At 38.3% G+C, this 21,958-nt stretch overlaps 1 protein-coding gene across 1 annotated transcript in view; it reads right to left on the reverse strand.

Moving 5' to 3' along the window:
• Positions 1–21,958, reverse strand: part of SLIT3 (slit guidance ligand 3) — a 530,317-nt gene that overhangs the window by 189,461 nt on the left and 318,898 nt on the right. The window contains exons 8-10 of the mRNA XM_040604595.1: positions 21,339–21,410; positions 15,830–15,993; positions 1,549–1,690 (exon numbers count right to left, since the gene is read on the reverse strand). Of these exons, the coding sequence (XP_040460529.1) occupies positions 1,549–1,690; positions 15,830–15,993; positions 21,339–21,410 (378 nt within the window). The remainder of the gene's footprint in view (positions 1–1,548; positions 1,691–15,829; positions 15,994–21,338; positions 21,411–21,958) is intronic.

A 21,958-nucleotide genomic window follows, 5' to 3' on the forward strand; every position in this document is an offset into this window, starting at 1 on the left:
AATTTTACAATTCTCTTAGCCCAACTCTAATTTCTGAGCAGGTCTGGCACAATTTTATCTTCTGCATCTTATTATTGAACCATTTCAGCCACTCTTGAAAACTTGTACTCCATCTGACAGAATCTGACACAGAACTACACACTGAATATTCTTAGTATGCCAAACACAATCTATATTTTCAGGATAACTTTAACTGACTTTCAGGCACAGAAAAACAAGTATGACATGCATATTTTGTGTGCCACAATATACCAGAAATGAACCCAAGTGATACATTCTGAACTTTGTCAGAAAGCAAGCAAGCAGGTAATGGGCATTCAGAACAGCTTGCATAAGAGTTTGTATTTCCTGTAAACATTTTTACATGCTCTAGATACATTCTAAACAATGTTAATTTTAAGATGTTGTTTATTCTTTGTTTTTTTTCATTTCTAATAATTTTTTTTTCTGTGAAGATGCACAATCAAGTGCAAGCTACCTCTAAACTGTTGTGCTGAGGTAGCAATCCAAACAAATTTGAGTTGATTATTAAATTATAAAAGCAACTGATAAAGTGACTTATAGGAATGGCGGTGTAGATCAGATCACCAGCAAACAACATTGCACATCATCTTCACTGGCCGTAATCGTCACATTCCTGGCACATCACAGTGGGCCAGGCTACATATGAGCAATTCAACTCTAGCTTTATCCTACTCAATTTTGCTATGTAGCCGTATTTCTATAGCAACAAGAAGCTGAATGAGTCCAGTTGCTATACAGATACTTGAATCCACACTATGTAGACTATAATAGCTGGTTGGATCTCAGTAACCTCTGTATGACAAGCACCTAAACAGGAAAAGAAGTGATCGTCATTCCCTATGGACTAACCAAAAGCAACTTTTTTTTTAATGTAACATTATTTCAGGACTACAGTAGTATGAAGTCATGACCACAAAAATAGATTCAGTTCCTAAAGGAATTACAAACCAGTCTATAAAATCACCATCTGATCTCACAACACAAAAAAACTTAAAAAAGTTTTAAAGAATATAATAAAATGTGCAAGAGACAGAAGTAAAATCAGCAGGGACAATGTGTCCTGATGTCATACTTCAGTTCATTACAAATGCATCCTACCAAGCTAACAAGAAATCCCTCCATCTCTTGGGGAATTCACCAACTAAAACCTAAACAATTCAACTAAACAAGAACAACAACAACAACAAAATAAATGCCAAAATCCAAACCTGTGTATTTCCTTTTTCTGGCTGTGGAACTGTAATCCCAGTTTTGTGACATGTAAACACAATCTGAACATAATACACCAAGAACGTCATCTTGCTTTGGGGTAGGGACTTCAAACAACATCTTAATTTACATTAAAGAATGGTTTGAACATTTGAACCCTTAAATCAAAAGAACTAAAGTGGAGGACAACTACAATATACCTGACAATTGCTCAGAACAGTTTTCAAAATGTGCCTTTCTTCCATACAGGAGGCTATGACATGGAGTAAAAACGGACACACATGGAAAAGAATGGTGCATAACATTGGCACTTACATTTCCCAGATGTCCTCTGGTAGGTTAGCTGGAATTTCTGTTAAGCCCCTTCCTCGACAATCCACTACATTGTTGCTGCAGGTGCAGGCAGATGGGCAAGTGATGGAACTGGCACTGCATGACGGAGGTTCAGACTGGGAACCTGAGACATAATGAAAACATTAAGTGTTAGTTTTGAAAAATGAGCTCCTGAGATTTTAACAACAAAATACATCAGCCTCTGAGTTTTACAGATCCTTTTACTATATTAAGTAATAATTTATTTGGATTCAGTGAATCTAATGTGCTACAAATCAACTGCAGAGAAAAAGTGCAAAAGATTATTGTGTTCTTATTCTTGCTCAGTCTCGACTCTCTTGTGAATCTCTTTCTCTTGTGAATGCTTCTTTGGTCCCCTCCATGATCAACCATATCAATTTATTCAAAGTTTTAAAAATAAGCCTTAAGATCAAATAGTATTTCCAAAACTTATCTTTAACACAAACATTCCTTGAGTATTTTTCCATACTGAGAGAAGACTGTCATTAGTGATGACTTATGTTTTTGAAATGAGGTAACCTGTTATGGCATAAAGACTTGAAATATAAAGCTAGTTTTTTTCAATATAAGACAATGTTAATGGAAACACATGAAGAATTCAGAAAAATGTGAATTCAAACCTCCAAATCCTTGCTTAATCTAATAATTCCTGTGAAAGACAATAAACTACTTACAGAGCAATGGTTTAGCATGATGACATTGCTCTATATACGTTCTAGTCAATCCATTAAATTTAAGTTTAATTGTCATTAAGTTTTTTGAAAATGTAGCAATTATGTCAATTTTGCTCAAATGGTTATGATTCTTACATTTAAAATTTTGATATATACATACACTTAGACACAGGAAAAATGGTTTTGCTACACTAATTGAGGTTATCAAGATGTAGCAGTTACTGACTTATTTATGGTGAGTTCTATTTCTAAAGTACATATAACACAAGAAACCTCAAGTATCATTCTGACCAGATACACAAGGCTGAATGTGAAGGCTTGTGTTGGTAAGAAGCGACAAAATCTTAATAGAAACAGGAAGAACTGGTGTCTTTCTAGACTTCAGTAGATTATAATTCCAAAACATATTTGTTTTTTTTGTTGGAAAAATTAAAACATCCTAATTGCCAAATCACAAATACACGTGAAAACACGGAAACCTATACACAAATCTGTGCATTCTTGGGGTTTGTCTTGGAAAAAGACCCATGATTCATACTTCCATAAATTATAACTGCAGGTGAACAAAAGTTCAAAAATATTTGCTTGCACGAATTTGCAATCCAGTATCATTATGGCAATTAAAATTTTATAAAAATGCAACATTCTTATGAATTTTCTCTCTTGATTTATGTCTACATACCCCTGGTGTAGCCCTTAACTTTGCACAACTTCAACTTGTATGGCAAGCCTACACATTTTTAAGGACTTGTACACAGCAATGAAAAGTCAACATCAGAAAGACATTTAGTGGCACCTCTATCATTATTTTGAAAGGCAGATACAGTTTGAAAAGATGTCAGCTGAAAACTTCTACAGGGTGACTTTACACTTGCAAAGGCACCCTCCTGGAAAGCAAAAGACAATTAGTACAAAATCATGCCTTTCATTAGAAAGGTATTGAATTCTAATGTGAATTTGCTTCTGTTTGTCTGATTTTCCCTTAGTTCATACAGGTGGTCATCCCTTTGAAATATTATTTTGTAGCCAGGGATGACAGAGCTGCCTAATATTAAAGTACGCTGTTGAGTTTCAGTATAAAAACACCATTTCAACTGGGTACAAAATGTTGCCAAATTAAAGTATTGGGTTTGAATTTTATTTTTTTTTATTGGGTCATCACCTGACTTTCTGTCAGGACAGCAGGAGAAAAATATGGCTTTCATACACTGTATGTTTTAAATATAGCTTTTTTTGATGACCATCAGAGCTGTAAGTGACTGTATTTTGGTAGACTAGACCTTGCAACCCCCACTCAGGCATCCAAAATTAATATTTTCTGAGGTAGTGACCATCTTGGAAAAAAATGGATCTCACAGGACATCTATGGCATGGGTAGAAGTCAAATTCATTCTTTATGAGAGTGGGAAGCTGCTTTCATCATGAGATGATCTTAATGATCCTCTCTCATTGCTAAAATACACTTATTTATAGCCCACTTTCCAACTTCTATGGCAGCTGCAGATAAGGAATTTACCAGCAACTGACTTTTATCTCAACACAGAGCTGGTTTCAGTATTAGAGCAGCTTCACCCTACATGGAATCAAATCAGTAAAAATCTACTGTAAAAGATAGTCCAATAATGTATTTAACTTCTAAATCCTAACACATATGGCCCAAAAAATCAAACCCATATTTAACAGGCAACTTGAACTTTGACTTGTTCCAGTTTCAAAATCTTATTAGACATTGTCTTGACATAGTTTACATATAAACCCAGGTGTGTAATACAGTATTTAAGTTGCACCTATTTGAACAACAACACCACAACTTCACTGTTTAAACATGTACATGTGTAACAGATAGGACAAGCAGCTCTCTTGGGTCTGTCTTCTGACTACAGAAATGCAGGGCAGACATACCATCATTGTGAAATAATAGAATTCCTTCAAAACTAATGGAACTGTGCTGCATAACACCAACAGCATTGCCAGCTCTGCCTTTCACAGAGTTTCTGTAAGATTTTAACTTTATTACTTCCAAAAGTAGTTTATATTTCCTCAAAATGAGACAGGCCTCTGTTGTTTGCATAAGAACAAGAGGTTTGTTCTTACAACCTGATCACAAGTGTTTTAAATTTTCTCTTTGTCTGCCCACCCTGTGGTGCAAGTCCCAAAACAAAATGAAGAACGAGGGAAGTGCAAACGGGCTATTGCAAGCTCTTAGGGATAAGGAGAAACTATCAAACTGGGAAGAAACACTTCAGAGCAATCCTTGCTCCCTGGGAGGCAAAAAGAAAGTTGGTAGCAAGGTCAAATCTTCCACGCACCCTTTATCATCACATGTCTGATGTGCTTTCTAAGAAAGCTTTGTATGAGGGGAAATTCCATTTTGCACAGTTGTAACACTACAACACATCACTGTGGGTTAGAGAAGCAGTAGTACACTCCCTTTTCATTAGGGCACAGCATCAAAAAACATATTGCCAGTTGGAGTTTTAAGAGGCTGTTCCTGACTCTACTGCATCTAAATCAGCAGTAGATGATTCAGTGGAACCTAGTTCATCATCTCCACATTTTGTACGATGCAGTGTTGCAGAGCACTCTAGTCATAGTTTCTGCCACTTTTGACTGACATTTTGTGCTTAAGAGTAATAATACTTCTGATTCCATGCTGAATACAGGCATCTATATTTGGTGCAATTCTTTCCTCTTAATGAGCAAAAGCAGATCTGTCCTGTGGATTTCTGAAAAATTTAATGAAATAAAAACGCTGTCCATAAATTACTGTCATTATTAACAAATGCTTTTGCTTATGTTTTGCCTTGGCAAAGAACAAAATACTGTATTATACATGGACACTCAACAGGCATCTAGCATATATTCCATCATCTCTTACACAAACAGTCATCTGTTAAGGTAAAGTTTTCTTGAATAATGCTATAAACAGAATTTCAAATCTGATTTTGATTTAACTGCTTCAATTAAATGAGGATCCACTGTTAGCTCCATAGCAGATCTATAGTGTTAAAGCACAAAAAAATCCAAAAGCACTTAATCAGTTTATTGTTTGTATAGTTGTGGAGAGCTGGTGAAGAAAGGACTGGTCAAGAAGACAAGACTAAGGAGGCTATGGAATTTAAAGGTCTTTAAACCTAAAATTTGGGTATGATTTTTGTAGGTATGCAGAGTATAAGCATACAGATAGATCAAAGGCCCCAAGGCGATACAGCCTCTAAAGAAGAATATCTGACATCTAAAAATTAATTTTCCTTTTGCTGCCAATACTTCTTCAAAAGAAAAGACAAAGGAAAAGCAAAAATATTTCAGAATCCCATTTGTATCTTTCACAAGTGCAGTAAACTCCTCAGCGTGGATGCAACAAAAGGAAATGGCCATAGACAAGCCAGCTGCATTTATATTCTTTCCCTTCTGAAGTTCTTACTGTCATCTTGTCATTTCAGACTTTCTGTTACACAGCAGCACTAGTTCACCATGTTAATTATATTTTTCTCTAAGAGAAAAAATCATCAAATCAATTACACATTTGGCTATTAAAAAACCAACACTAACAAAACATGGAAGCTAGGATAGGAATACAATTAACAAAAATTACTACACTTTTTGTTCCTGATGTGATGGAATGACAGCCTCAGTGATTATGGTAGTTAATATATGGCCTGACATTGGCCTGCACCACTTTATTTTACAGTGTCAGACTATGGGTTAGGGTAACAGAGGAGACTGGGGAGATACTTAGGACCCAGCAGTTTAAAGAGAAATTAAGCATTTTTTTCAAATAAGCATCTCATTGGCCTCTAGCCTTTTAAAAACAGCAAATAGGCTGATATTACAATTAGGATAGAATGGTTATGGTGTATAATTGAACAGTTCAAATCTCACAGGCATTTAAAATAAATTTTGCAATGACTAAATAAACTAAATAATCTCATTTGCATTGACACCCAATTACAGCATACTAAGTAGTGTGCTTTATTACCTCCTCACCTATCCAATTTCCAATTGCTTTACAGTCCTTTTCACCAAGAAAATGTTAGTTATTTGTGCAAATTATTAATGGTTTTTAAGATAAATCTGCCAGAATTTACCAGTTCAAAATCTGTGGTGGCTTTGAACTATTTTAAGTGTAGCAGACATGAAATTATTGATCAATAAACAAAACACTACAAGTATTGCATATCTGTGGATATATTATGAGCTTTTGTGGTTCAATTAAATAACCCATTGGAACTTCTTACAATGCTGGGACACGTGAAATCAATTACTACTACATGAACTACAGTTTCCACTAAACTCAGTCTCAAAAAGACACCAAAAGCAGATACATTGCTCTTGAATGGTGTTTGCATCCCAGTATTAGAATACACTTGAGTGTGTACAGTCCTGCAGAGAGGTATGTATGGGCAAGTCAATCACAACTATCTGCAAAGTTAGCATCCCTTGTTGATGGCAAATATTCCATTGATGGAGAAAAATTTGTACAAATATGTTTATTCTACAGGAATGTGCAGCAAATGTTTTTTGTAAATATTTCCATCTATAGTTGTTCAACAGCTTTTTGCTGAACACAGCAGTAAGTATTTATGATTGGTGACTTCAGCCCCTGGCTGATGAAGTTCATACCATCAAGTTCATGGTACAAAAAAATTAGCTAGTCATGAATATTCATTATTTGGTTCAAGTTCACTGTTTTGCTGAACATTCCCAAACAGTAAATTTATCTGATAAAAATTCATGGCACACGAGCACAACTGCTCTGTAGGCAAAGCCAACACCAATGGGTTTACAAACAAATATTGAGGAATAAAAAAGGAAATAGCCAACTGCAGTGAAAGGAAGGTCTGGCATAATGTATGAAGCCTACTATATTCTACAAAAAATTATGTTACATGTGTCAAAAAATATCAGTAAAGTAACACCATTGAAAATCAGAACTTACTTCACATTGTCTTATCCTAAAGCACTAAAACTGGAATTATTTAATTAACAATAATAGTACCAAAATTGTATGGGATACTTCTAAACAAAATGGAAGCAAATAGAATAAAGAAGCAGGCTCACCTATAACAACTGAGGCTTAATAGGTAGATTTGTTCTTCTGAAGGATTAATAAAACAGAATCTTTGATACAACTTAAGTCCTTTCAAAACTATGACAAAGTTGGTTTCCTCTCAGGAAATTTATTCCAGCTACGTCTTCCATAAGAGGGACTGAAAAGTTAAGAGTTTGAATGTCTCCTATGGCCTGGGCCCAGTCTGAGCCTTTCTTTGAAGGTCTTTCTCCAGCCTTGTCAACACATGGATTACTTCCTAAAAGCAGCCAGAATTTAACTTTCTGACCACTGCACCACAAGGAAGGCTGTCAGCATGTATTTGGTTCTTGGGGTTTGTATACTATTTGTTCTTCCAAAACAGGCTAAAGACTAAAAAAAATATAATGTTGCTAGATAGTCTTGAAAGATGTTCTTCTGCAGTTCAAATGGCATCTTGTTAACACCAGTTCCACAATTGGCATCAGCAGTCTGGAAGGTGCCATATGAAGTGACATTTAAAAATAGGTCCAGAAATAATAGTGACTTATAAATATATTCAAGCTTAAAAATGAAGAGGAAGATAAATTATTTAAGTGAAAGGATGCCACCTGTACAAGGTTAAATGATAGATCATGGCCATGATCAATTGTAAGCCTGTGAAAGAAGTATAGTTGTGGAATGGCCGTCTAAACAAATTATCCATTAAGGAACCTCACCTGTTTTATGATGAAGTTTAATAAAGTTACAAAAGGGATAAAAATAGTTTAAGATTATGCTTTGAGTCCCTGGGGATTGATTTGTTGGTATTGGAAAAGGGCTTTTTAAACACAATTCACTTTGTTGTTTTTAAAGTGTGCCTGCCTCCTGCTGCAGCCAACACAGGACTTGACCTGCCTCAGTACAAAAGCTGGTGTCCTTCGGAGGAGGAGGAAGATGGGATTCACTGCGGTCAGCAGCATCACAGACTGACACAGCTACGCAGGTGACGCCTGTCAGAATGCGACATTTCTACTGATAAGGACCCCCATGGGCTCCAGCCTGGTCAGGAGCTCACCCAATGGCCAGATCTGCAGTGAGGAAGCACTTTTGTCCAGATGAGCAGGCAAGGACTGATGTGAGGCGCTGCACCCTTCCCAGAGCTTCCACAGAGTTCCTTGGACCAAATTCTTTGGCATTTGGAACACGCTAAGGAATGCAAGGCAATAGTGACCTTCCTTGTCTTTCTCCTGGGACAGCCTGAGGTTGCTGCCTTTGGTCTTTTGCAAGAGACCTCTGGTATATCCAAGCTCTTTATGGTATCTGGAACTTACAGAATAAAATTCTTATGGCTCTTCTGATCTAATCACATTTGCCTACAAATACAAGGAATTAATTCAACGAGTCAGGAGATACTTTCAGTTTGGGTACGGACTGCTGGTGCAGAGGGGCAACAGGGGCCTCTGTGAGGAGAGGCAGGTCCTGCCCCGTGCCAGGCACAGCCGGTTCCCACCGGTTCCACAGCGGCCCTGCTGCAGGGCAAAGCCGGTTCCCGCCGGTTCCACAGTGGCCCTGCTGCACGCCACAGCCAGTTCCCGCCAATTCTGGCCAGTTCCACAGCAGCCCTGCGGCCCTCAGTGAAGCTGGTGCTGCCTCTGTGAAAGCGTGTTTCAGAAAGGGTGAAGCGGTGCCAAGCAGTGAGGAGTGAAGAAAAAAGTGTGAGGAACAGCCCTGGGAACAGCAAAGTCAGAGACCAAGGAGCGGGGAGAGGCTCTGGAACAGGCCTGACCTTCTCCCCAGTCCTGTTGAGGAGGGTGAGTGAGAGCAGCTGGGTGTCTGGCAGTCATGGGCAGCCCACCATGGTTGTAATGCACCTACATCACTAAATTTCACTGGCAGTAAACATTTATATGAATCTGATATCGACTGTACAGACCTTTGTATTTGCCACCTATTCATTTATGGAATTCTGCAGTCATTTTATAAGCAGCTCTATGCTTTTTTTTAATTACTCTTATTGAGTATTGTCCTAGTTGCATCTGGGATAGAGTTAATTTTCTTCCTAGTAGCTGGTACAAGGATACATAAACGTGTTGCCAGTTACATACACGAATCAAACAGAAAAAGTCTGCAGATTCCATACAAAGGGTCAGCCACATACTCTGAGTCAGCGCTGTTTCTTCGCGTTGAACACCACTGCTCTGGGCGCACTAGCTCAGAACCAGACTGTGGTACCCATCTGTGGCAGCACAGACCACCATGACACGCATCCACTGCATACCAAAATACTACCAACCTACTAGTAATAAAACAAGCCACTGTTTTTGGACATTAACATAAACCCCAATTATGTTATTTTTCTTACAGCAAAAGTTCAAAAGCTCAGTGGCTGGATAATTATACCCCAACCTGCCATCATTAAATAAGCATTAAAGAGCTACACATACTGCTCTGGGGAAAAGCAAATTCCAGAAAAAAGGTAATTATACTGAAAAAGGTAAGACATCATTTTTGGACATTAAAACTAAGTTTGTTGTAATTTAAAGCCAATTTTCAGCTTTGGCGGTGCTTGAGTAAATACATATTTATCCCTCGGATTTGCAAGATGGTCCCCCAAATGAAAACACCTTATGTGGCAACTTACATATGAAGCAATTCAAGTACATTCTTACAGGAGAAAACAACGTAACTGCTAGTGCTGGAGTAAATTTACATTTGTATTAAGACACTTAATAGAAACAGAAAACTAAACTCCGATAAACAGTGATTAGTTTCTCTCCAAATGTCCTATAGGAGGAGTCATTTGAGGAGCAACTAACAAATACACAGTATTTAAATGTTTCTTTACATGAGATGTCAGTACTAAATTTGTGGTAGCAAATTATAACAGGAAGTAAAAATTCTATCAGAGTTCAAGAAAAAATTTCTAAGACCAAACTGAAAGCACAATTTTTACCAAAAGGCTTTTAAGTCATACAACACTGAATGTCCTGCACAGACTCCATTGTAAGAGGAGTTGTTGGGTCTCTTGACAGCTACAAAAAGCATGAACCTACTTAACAGTGAGAAAATATTATTCGTCTAGAATGACTCACAGGTCACTCTTTTGGAAAGAGGTCAAAGTTAGATGAAATGGTTAAGCTCACTTCTAAAAGCAATAACACAGCTGCAGAACGAGGGCATCCCACACAGCAGAAAGTGACCATTCACCCACACAGAGAAAAAGGCCTCCTCCTCCGTCTGCTCCTCCCACTTTGGTTACCCAGCTTCCTGTGACCATTAAAACTGAGGGCCAGTAGCAGCCCTTCTCTGCATGAACAGGAATGGACTGCATGGAGAGAAACTGCCCTGCTCCCTCAGGAGCAATTGCTACCCCCTAGCACTATCAAAATCTGCATCATTAGCAAATAGTCATCCCTGCTCTTTAGTTTCCAGGGAGCACCAATCTTCTGTGCTGGCAGCACCTCCTTGTCCCATGTTGAAAGCAGCAGACCTGCTGCTAGTTATGCAAATACACTATTGCACAGTCTTTTAAATAGCAGCAGACTGGGGGGAGTTCCTCTCCCCACACACTTTTCCTTTGGTATCTTCTGAATGTTCTCATTAAGAAACAGAGCTTGAGGAATGCTATTTTATTCATTACTCATTGTTGGTTGTCTCCTCAATAATATGCTATGAAGTTATTAGGAAAAAAAATGGAACAAGACAATTCACTGAGTTTTGTGGTCTGGGACAGAGTAACAGCTATGTTTTAAGATCATTTGACCTCACCTAAACAAACAAATCTGCTTCCTCATTACGGCTTCCAGTCTGCATTAAGCAGCAGGAAGCTAGCATATATTCCTCTTTATTATACCTCAGCTGCAGTAGCACCGTATGAATCAGAAACTCTAGGTCTTCAACCGAGATTTGAGACGATGAACTATTTTCTTAAAATCAGTATCAGTTTATTTAGCCAGAAATCACTAGACACTTGACTCTGCTAGTGATTTCTTACATCAATTTCAGACTGAATTTTAACTTATTTTATCCAAATTATATATCTTGATTTTCATGAGATTCTTGTAGATTCTCCAAATAGGAATGAAAGATCAAGAATCAGAGAAAATGCTTTCTTATGAAAAAAAGAATGATTTATGGATCCAGCTTCTCTCTCTACAATGCTTGTTTAATTATTTAAGAAAACTATCTTAGGAAGGTAATTAAAAATCACATATTTTACATTTAAACTTTGCTAAATTTCATATTGCAAGGCATACAGGACAAATCAGCTCCAAATTAATGTCAGGTTTTAGAATCTGGTGCGACTTACATGAAAAAACCATGAATTCATTAACTATCTGCTCTGTAAGTGTCTGGTCTATTCTAAGAAATTTCATTCAATCTTTATACTCCATTGTAAATGCTGTCCACTGAAGAATACCTCAAGCTACTGGCCAAAACTGTAACAAATCTGTATCAACCCGCACCTTTAAATGGGCAGCAACAGAAAAAGAGAAAAATCAACTTCCTTCCACCACCCGGTGCAATCAACTCACTGTCTCTGCCTGCTTACCTACCAGATCATCTCCCGTGCAAGCAGCCAGTTGAGAACTGGCGACGTTTGAGCTGTTCTGACAGCAGCTAGCAGAGGACAGCAGCGGCTGAAGTATGCTACACATCACAGTACAAGACACAATGCTCCTGAATGCTTCTGCTTTATTCTAACACGCAGTTCAGATGCATATATATTTTCTCATGTATATCCTTAGGAAACCCAGAATGATTCATATAATCGTAAAAAAATCCAGATAGGGTCACTCGGTGGGCCCTGCACAGAACACTGAAAAGACCAATGTGCTACTGATGGTATAACTTCATGAACCCACTGCATCAGTTTGCAAAGGTTTACAGCCACACTAACACAGGTGAGAAAACACATTATGACTTGACATAACTGATCAATATGTAAATTAATTTCAACTTCAATAAGAAAAAGTAGAAGAAAAATAAAAGAGCCATAATAAAACTTACATGAGAGGAAAATGAAATAAAATTACTCTCCTAAGGAGGTCAGAGGAGGACAAGAGAGACAAATAGGCAGAGAGATAGAGAGTCTACGTGTTTGAGACAGACAGAGTTAGAGAAGCCAGTTCAACAGTGAAACATCTGAACATGGAAGGAATCTGGGTCTGATCCAAGCAAAGACTGGAAGGCTCTAAGAGGTACCGAGCATTAGTCAGCACCCCCAGATGCTTCCCTGCTAGCTACGGGAATATAAAACAGTTCCCAAGGATCAGAGTGCACATAGTGTTTCAACTGACAAGAACTCTTTGCTTAGTATACTGGTTTCTCTTGTCACAGCAATGTAGCAGTGAATTGTAAGGTCATAGTGGAGAGAGCAGAAACGCACCTATGTGCAGCACATCAACAGGGGCACTCATCCTCTGGTGCCACACAATTTCCCCTTCTGCAACATACTGTCTTGTAGGAGACTGTCTCACCAAACATCCCAGAGCTCAATAAGCAGCTGTGCAGGAGGAAATAAATGTCTGTTTGGAGATTTCTTTGGGAACAGATGCCTTCAAGGCAAAGGTCCAGGAAGGCTGCCCTGTCAGGGGTGGCTCTGGAGGAGAGACTCTCCTATGAGGAGAGGACAGCTTCCTGAAGAAGCTGTCCAGAAGGCTCTGGTGGGTGACAGGACTGCCAGCAGTTCTCAGCACTCTTCCCCAGCGGTGAGGGGCCCTCTAGTCCCAACTCGGCTCAGTTCTATTAATGCCTTTCCACAAATGCACAAATGCAATTAGACGATATTTGCAAACCTCTCTCCAGGCAACTACACACTATTTAACCCTACAAGTTCACCTACAGTTCTGAGCCAAATGCTCATGGGCATGAACAAGTGAAACCTGGAATTGCTTTTCCACTGCTCACAATTTGCACACAAGTGCCATTTCAATTAAAATTTTTATAATTTATGTGCACAAGCTGAACAACATTTTTGAAAGACTGACTCTCAGTTGACATAAGTGTGACTCAGTTTACACAGATATATCTGCACATAAGTCTGACTTCAGCAACATTATCTTGAGAGACTCTGCACCTAAAAAGAGATAAACAACACTGTGCAAAACTGGTAGCATAGTGTCCACAAGGAATCAAGCAATTTGGGTTCCAGTTATGGCACCTCTCTAGCAGTGTTTCACTTCTTTTTCAACTTAGGGTATTCCTTGGTATATAGCATTCAAAATTTGTTTTGAAAGGAACATTTGTCATAAAATTAGGAAAAAAAACCCTATTCTTGCATAGGGTTCAAAGAATAACCAGAAGTCAGTTTTTCAAGGATGTTTTTCTTCTTTCTCCAAATTATTTATTTTTTTTTCTTTCTCCAAATTATTTGATTCTATTCTTTCTCCTTTGAAGCATGCAACAGCACAAGTTTTGAACTGGAATGTTCTAAAGAAGCCCATTTTACAGTGGAGGAAAAGCTGCGTTTTCTTTTGCTGTGATGATATTACCACTGCCATAAAAACACACAAGTGCTTGAAATGCTGAGCCTATACTTAAACTGAGTAGTTCACTACATTGTATTTCAGCTCTTCATAAATACAATGCAAAGGCAGCTTTCACTGCCAGCTTGAGGTTGGTTACAGTGATTCATTTAAGCTTAAATCGTATAAAATTCCTGTGCAGAGGGACAAGTTCAGTTCGCTATTCACCTCCTGTCCTGGTTTGACTTCATAGTCAAACATGAACAAATTATGCTGTAAAATCAGGAACAAGAACTGTAATAAGGAGCACAGAAGATCTATATCCTCTTTAAACTAGCTGTCCATGTAGCTTTTTGTCAAACTAGCACTCACTGAGTTCTCTGCTATATTCTACACTAAAATGAGCTCTTCAATACATTTCTTTTTCAGTGTATTTCATTTCCAAAATGATGGTTAGGAGATACAGTTGATGGGACTGTCTCACTGGAAGTTTCCTTCCTTTAATTTTTATTATTTAAAAAAAAATGCAGGAAAAACTTGAGAGTTCTATGTTCTTGGTCCAACAGGCAAGTGTTTAAAACCATTTTCTTTTTTGGAAGTCATAGTCTGCACAGAAAACTCTGATTAGATAAGTACTGTCACATTACGTTTCTCATTTAACAATTATTATCTCCTGTCCTGATTTAAACAACTCTTTTTCCCTCACTTAACTGTATCATGAATCCAAATAGCTGAACTCATGCCCCATCTGAAACTTCATTTCATGAGAAAAAAATACTGCGGTTGCCTCTTTGGTAAAATTAGATTCTGCTAATAGCTTCATCCATTCATCCATTTATTTTATCTTTCCCCTCCCAAGACTGTCAGATTTCTAAACTTTTAGTTGAACTTCTGATGTAATTATCAGATATTCTGGGCATCATCAAATCTCCACTACTGCGTAAAAGCTGCTCAGCACTCCTGAAAATCACGTCACAAAAATCACTGGTGCACAACTTCATTTTCCATGTGCCCATAACATTTTCTGCACACACGCAGGGCTGGCTGGGCATTAATTTACCATCCATGGTATAGTTAAGGGGATCATACCCTTCTTCTCTAACTCCAATTTTTTTTTTTCTTTCTTTGACACACATAAGTGAAATTGCAGAAAAAAGGCATTCCTAAAAACATTTCTACCATGGGCACTTGTACTGTGTTTCCATCAGTCAACCCATGTACCATGAGGATAAAGCTTTAGGGCTCACAGGCTGTGAGAGATAAGGACACAACACCACAAGACTCACAGTCTATCAAGATTAGAACTCTCATCGGCTTCGTAACAAGCTCCCTGTGTTACTTAGCATTTGGCCTGCAAAACTATCTCCAGACTTCTGTCTGGTTTCTTCCTTATTTTTTTCCACACCATGCACCCTGCCATGTCATATCTCTTCCTTTATTTCAGAGATTTCCTTCCCCAATTTTTCCATTTTCTCTCTCTCTTTTAGTCTTTCTTTCTTCTTCTTTTAAGGCAATGCATTTCTATCACAAAAGTGCAGTTCCAGAGACGTGATGAATAGGCCCAATATATAGGCACGTAGTTTGTGAGTTGGCCGTGTATCATCAGCCTCATTTATCAGTGCGGAAACCTGTAGAACAGTGAAGTGCACTGGCTCCTTAAGAATCCTGCTTCAGTCCCTGGGATGAAATCTGCTCCTCATGTTCTATAGCCCAATCATTTTTCAACAGAGTCAGATTAGCATTTTCTATTTCCTTTCTTTGGTATTCCAGTCAGCTATAGATCTCTTCCCTTGAGAAATACCAAATTATCCACACTTAATTGATTTCTTATGCTGGTATCATTGGCAATGCTAAAGTAGAAAAAATAATTGGAGAACTGATATGTTAACTGGAATCCAATAATTCTTATAAAGCTGAAAAAATTAACTATTTGATCTACTCCCATACAGCTTAGCAATGATAAAAACAAACAGGACTGCTAGAGAATGGCACTTAAACACAACATAGTGATTTTCCACTCATAGTTTCTATGTGAATATCAATATAGGTAGATATTGACTGATAAATAAATGAATAATTGGCATCCTTACCAGAGCAGACAAAGTCCTTTTTCTGAACCTCTGACACCAGAAAGCCCCGCAGGTTCACAGGTGCCAAGCAGAAGGTGAACTGCCCGATGGTGCGCCTCTGCCGCAGCCAGTCAGACAGCCAGGCCAGGTGGCAGTCACAGTGCAGGAAGTTGGAGTGAAGCCGCCTACAAAAGGCAGAACAACCCTGAAGTTAGCGGTAGGGTTTTAAACGTAAGACACAATGAAGTACAAGTCTGCCTGGCTCTTCGCTGCAATTTCAGTAGGATCACTGCAGGTTATTGGTTACAGCTGAGTCAGGTCTTAACTGTCTATATTGCCATGTAATATACAAATGTCCACATATAAATTAGTGCTATTATTTATAATGTCTTGGAAGAACAAAGTTAAATAATGACCTGCCTACAGGTAATCATGAGCTGGCCATTCTACAGAAAAGAGCATGCAGAAATGTAAGGTCCCTCCCAGTAATCACTTTGCCTGTGATTTCATATCAGAAATAACTGCATAAATGTGATATCCTTGAGGGAATTCAGAGGATGGTTTGTATAAGCACAAGGACTAGGCTGAAACACAAGGTAATAGGTGATTCTTCCCTCTTTTCTTTCCTTAGGGGGTGGGGGAAGAGACCTCACACACCAGAGGCTATTGATACCTTGTACGTTCCTGTGTTGCCTGTACAAATTCATCAATGCCTTTTTTACTGTGGCAATTTAATGCAAGTACACAGGTTCTAGACAGGAATTTTCAACTCATAACAAAGAAGGGGTCTACAACAGTGTCATGCCTCACAGCAACGCCAGGGCCATTCTTTGTAATGGAAAATGTAGCCACACAGCTCCCTTCCCAGCCTGCTTCATGCCTGGCACTAGAGATCTGCAACATTATCACATCATGGGGGGAAGTCTGCAAAATGATGATGCGTTCAGGAAGCAATGTGGTGATTTTAATAGCTACCAAACTTTAGGTCAAAACAAAAGCCCAGGATATTAATTATTTCATTCCTTGTAACAAGTCATATATTTGCAGTGTTATAACAAAGCTGAAATGATAAACCAGATTGAAAATCCTGTCAGAAATGGTTAGAAAAAGCATTACTCACTAATATTACAGGCATTACATTTTAAAAACCCTGCACAATTGGTGTGCACAGACTTAGCCTTGTCCATTCACCGCAGAAATTAACTTTCTATCTATGAGATCTTCATATTGCACAGCAGCAGTGCAGGTCACCAGTGGTGCCTGGGCTGACAGTCCCCAGATTTGTACGTCTAGGGTGGGCAGTCACAGTAAAAGACCACAAATCTGGAACTAGGAGTTTATCCTGTAGAGATGGAAGATGCTAGTCTCCTGGGAGCACTGTAAAACGTAATTGTTTTAGAAGAATGGTGAGAAGATCTTGTGTTTAGGGATTATGAAACTATTTAACTGACACTGCAGTAAGTTAGATTGCTAGTAAAACGTTTTGTTATTATGAACCATTAATCTGCCTGTAACACTTTTTGTTTGAAAAAAACAAATAAATACATTTACAACAAAAAGAGAGCAAATGTCCAGTCAGAAATCACACTAAATAAGACTGTTCTAACTCAGAGAGTAAGCATTTCATTTAAATCCCCAATGTATTATCCCTTTCCACCACAGCAGTCAACAATGACACTCAAAATCATCTTTCTCCAGGAACTGAAGTGGAGCTCATCCCATGCCATTCCCTGCATCCCCCATATGGATGTAAGCAAGCAGGAGTAATTTCACAAAAGGGGGCAACTTTCCAGTTCTGTGAGTTGGGTTTTTTTCCTCATTAAGTTCATATAGCTGGTTTCTGGGTTTTCCCATTTTGGTAGTGCAAACTGTCACCCCCCTGTCAGCTCGCCCGCCTCAGCAGAGCCCTACCTTGTCATTTCTTCAAGTTTTTTGCGTGGATATTCTAAGTTTGCTTTTGAGAGGAGACTCTTTAGAGAGCCTATCAAGCTTACCAAAGCAGCTTATTAGAATATATTTTTGATAATTATATCAGTGAATATAGCCACAAAAAGACTTTTCACAGTACTTCATACACCAATTCCCTATGAACATGAAAAGCACTGAAGTGACTTGGTACACTTTCAGTTTACCCTTAAATAAAAAAAAAAATTAAAAGAAATTATGCAATTACCTCTCTCAGCAGTCACTCATACATGTAGAGACAACAGGACACTTACCATTAAGTAAATAGGTATGGGAGACATGCTTTAACATAAATAAAGCTGTTTCAAGCAAAGGAAAGCCGATCAATAAAAACTAATTCCTGTCACTTCCAATCATGGCTAAAAGATCAATGAAACTTAGCAACAGAAAAGACAGTTAAATAAAAAAGGTTAGCACAGAACTGATTTCTTTAAAGAATTCTTCAAGTGCTTCAAACCTTAGTAGCACTTCTTTTTTTCCTGTTTGGTTTTTTGGTTTTGGGTTTTTTTGGTCTTTTTTTTGTTGTTGTTGTTTTTTTGTTTGTTTGTTTTTGTTTTGTTTTGTTTTGTTTTTCTTTCCTTCCCCTGAGAGGTCATGTTCAAGTTGAATATGCTTTTTATTTTTCCTTCTCTGTTCCTTCATTTTTCCTTTATTTTTCCTTCTCTCTTCTTCTTAAATGAGCAGATTGTTTTGAAGAAAAAGCTTATTATCCACAGAACTACCACAGCAGATGCAGCTGTGTCACAGGCAGCCCCAAATGTCCTGCTAATGGATCTTGCTAGTGTGTAAAAGGGACACATAGGGAAAACACTATCCACACTGCACTGAGCCTCAGCTGGATGGGAAAAAGGGCTTGGCCCTACTTAAGTAACATTCAGACCAAAGATTCCCTACAAGAGCTTCTCAAAAAAAACCCCCATCATGTCCAAGTATGAAGCTATTTGAGAAAGTGTACAAACTAATGATGATTTTTAAAGAAAACAGCAGAGTCACCAAACTATAATGAACATGGTCCACTTGGACTAAATTTGCATTAACAACCTAGAGATTAGATAGTAGGTCTTACTCAGCCATCACGCCTCAGACAGCTTTCTCCCTTTTTGCAAACTATTCACTGAGGTTGTATATTAATGCAGGAGAAAAGGTTATCAAGGGCAACAAAGCTCAGGAAACTAGAGAGAATATTAACATTTTCCTCCAAATAATACCTTTATATAAATATTTCACACAGGTGAACAATCACTGATCAGTTTTACATGTGCTCAGATGTATGTTAGTTGTTAGGGTATTACTATGCATTTACGCAAAACTTGGTTAAATCAAAACAGTATTAGCCTAAATTCTGAACAGAAGATAATCAGAAAATTCTGTGTAATATGTAGCTATGCAAATTTTTTTTGTTAATAATTATAATTAATAAATTATTTATTGTGAATAGTGCTAGGATGACTTGGAGACAGAGGAAGAATTTTTAATATGTGGAATCAGCAAAAGAAATTATGAAATGCTATTTGATTCCTGTATTTATATTAATTGCTTTTTTCATGACTTTTCTGCATCTGTTGAAACAGATGGAAGGAAATACAGAAAACTAAACCATTTTACTGTATTTCCACCTGTCTATGTAAATTTTTTTTATTCTTATATTGAACTGCTAAGAAGGGTACTGCATGTTATTTGGCAGTCTTTGGAGACTGAAACATGCCACTTGATATTGATGAAACTGCCTTTACAGAACATGAGGTGAATGAATACGAACGCAAGTTTGCAAAGGTGCCCTTTTAGCCATAGACCCTAAATTAAATTTCCAGCAAATCCTTTTAGAGTGGTTCAGCATTCATGTTCTATAAAATGTGGCTCTCAGAATTCAATATAAAAGCTTCCCTTTATAAATCCTATTTATGACTTCCTTCCCTTTTCCCCCCTGCCCCCCCCTTAATTACAGCAGAGGGGGATTAGTCAGCGTAAGTCTCCAGGGAGCTATATACAAAGCCATCTCTGAAATTAAACTAAAAAGAAAATGACAGAAGGCATTGAGCTCTGGTAACAGACAAGGCTGACTAATCTGAAGAAGCCAGGCAAATGTTCTAGACCACTGTGACTGAATGAGAAAAGACAAATCTCCAGGAACCTTAACCCTACACACTTTATCTTCTTTATCCCTTCTCTTGTAAAAGACAAACATCTAATATCCATTTAATTACTTACATTAAGATCTATGAATGTCACCATTAATGAAGAATGTAAATCTAAATCACAGGTTATCTTACATAGATTGACATGAGTAAGAGCCATTTTTCTTCAGCTCTGCTAACTTATTTAATATGATTTTACACAGACGTATGTGGCATCCTTGAAGCATTTTATTTTTTCAGTGTCACAGAAAATTTTCACGCTAGCTACTATTTCACTTTCTATGCTTTTAGGACTAAATACATCTTGTTTGGGTTTGAGATTTTTGAGGAAAAAAACCAGAGATACTTTGTTTAAACATGACTTCTCCTGAAGTTGCATACTCCCTAAAAGAATTCAAAGGAATAATTTATTTAAATAAAATGTATTTGGTAGGCTATGCCTAAATTATACAAATGCACACAGTCTAATTTCACAGTCTTTGTTTTTGGTCTACCAAAGTTGATCAGAGCTTTTCCAGTGTAATGATGCCCAGCTATAGAAAAATGGATTTGACATAAGAGAAGCTTTTATTAAAAATACATCAATATCAGTGACATTTTGTTTCAGAAAGTATCTGGAAAAGAAGCTTTTTTCAAGTTCTTAAAAAAAATTCTTATTTCAGAAATTAGTATTCTGAATTTGAAAAGAAGAAACTGGATTTAAACACAGGATATTAACAAAATTAAATAACTTGATCCATCTGAGCAGTTTTCACAGTTTTGACGATATTCCAGCTTGGATCACGTTTCACATTATGGATTTTCCCATGGGAAAAAAAATAATGCCAGTTTCGTTTCCAGGTAATTTCAAGAGCTTGATAAAACTGTGTCATACTTAACCCTGGGTAATCCCCGTGCAACCACTGCCAGGGCCCTGGGGGCCTCAGCCGTCTTCCCCACCTTGCCTGGCCTCACCAGGGGCTCCCCGGGCTGTCCCAGCCCTGCGGTGGCCCAGGACTTCCACAGAGCCCTGACGGGGCTTGCAGCCCAGCCCCCGCCCCAGCCCCCCAAAGCCGTGGGGTCCCCGCATGGCTGGGGGCCCGTCTGAGCTGCTGCCTGCTGTCCCAGCCTGGCCTCGGCTGTCCCCGTCCCCACAGAGGTGTCTGAGGCTTCCCCTGCTGTCGGGGGTCCCTGTGGGACAGGAGATCCTGCCCTGCCTGCCATGGCCCTCCCAGGGTCAGGCTGCTCCAGCCACCGGCTCCTCAGGAGAGCAGGGTGGACTGCTCACATCGGGAAGAGACTGAAATAAGAGTATCACAAGAAAACAGATATCCAAAGAGTTGGCTTACACCATTATTGTCATTGTTGTTATTAGTATCAATATCATTATTGTAATAATTCCTATTATAGTTATTGTTGTTGTTATTATAATATACAAAGATATTACTCACAGAGTCCTGATCTTGGGCATGTGATTGAAACTGGTAACGGGAATGCGCGTGATGTTGTTGTTGTTGAGAGTACTGTTAGGAGAGAAAAAAAAAAGAAAAAAGAGAATAATAGATTGATCAATTATTTACATGTCTTCAGGAACACACTGTTTACAGAAAGAAACGGCTAAAACTCTTGATAATAAATCTGCCAGGCTGCGAGCAATAAGACATGCTGACCAACACCTAATACAATTTGTGTCATATCAAAGAAGATACTGCTAGGGCAAATCAACCAAGCCGTGTAAGAATGGATGAAGGTTACTATTTGCCATGTCTGAGTACCAAGGGGTACAGGAGGTGAGTTTTTATCAGCTACTGGAATGGGTCATACTTTTTGGTTAAGCTGCCACGTTGCTTGAAAACCTGGTGCAACTCAAGTGGAGGAACATCAAACTTGCACACTGCAGCATGAAAGCTTTGCGCTTGAAGTGCTCACTCTCACACAAAAGGAGTTGACTTTCACAGGCTTGTTAGTGCAGCCAGCTTACACAGACAGACAGCTCAAATTGCCCTTTTGAAAACACATGGATGGATGGGTACCCTTTCTTTGGTTTCCTTACGAAAAAAATTTATGGGTA

This window comes from Falco naumanni, chromosome 8 (assembly GCF_017639655.2).
Source record: "Falco naumanni isolate bFalNau1 chromosome 8, bFalNau1.pat, whole genome shotgun sequence".
Lineage (NCBI taxonomy): Eukaryota > Metazoa > Chordata > Aves > Falconiformes > Falconidae > Falco > Falco naumanni.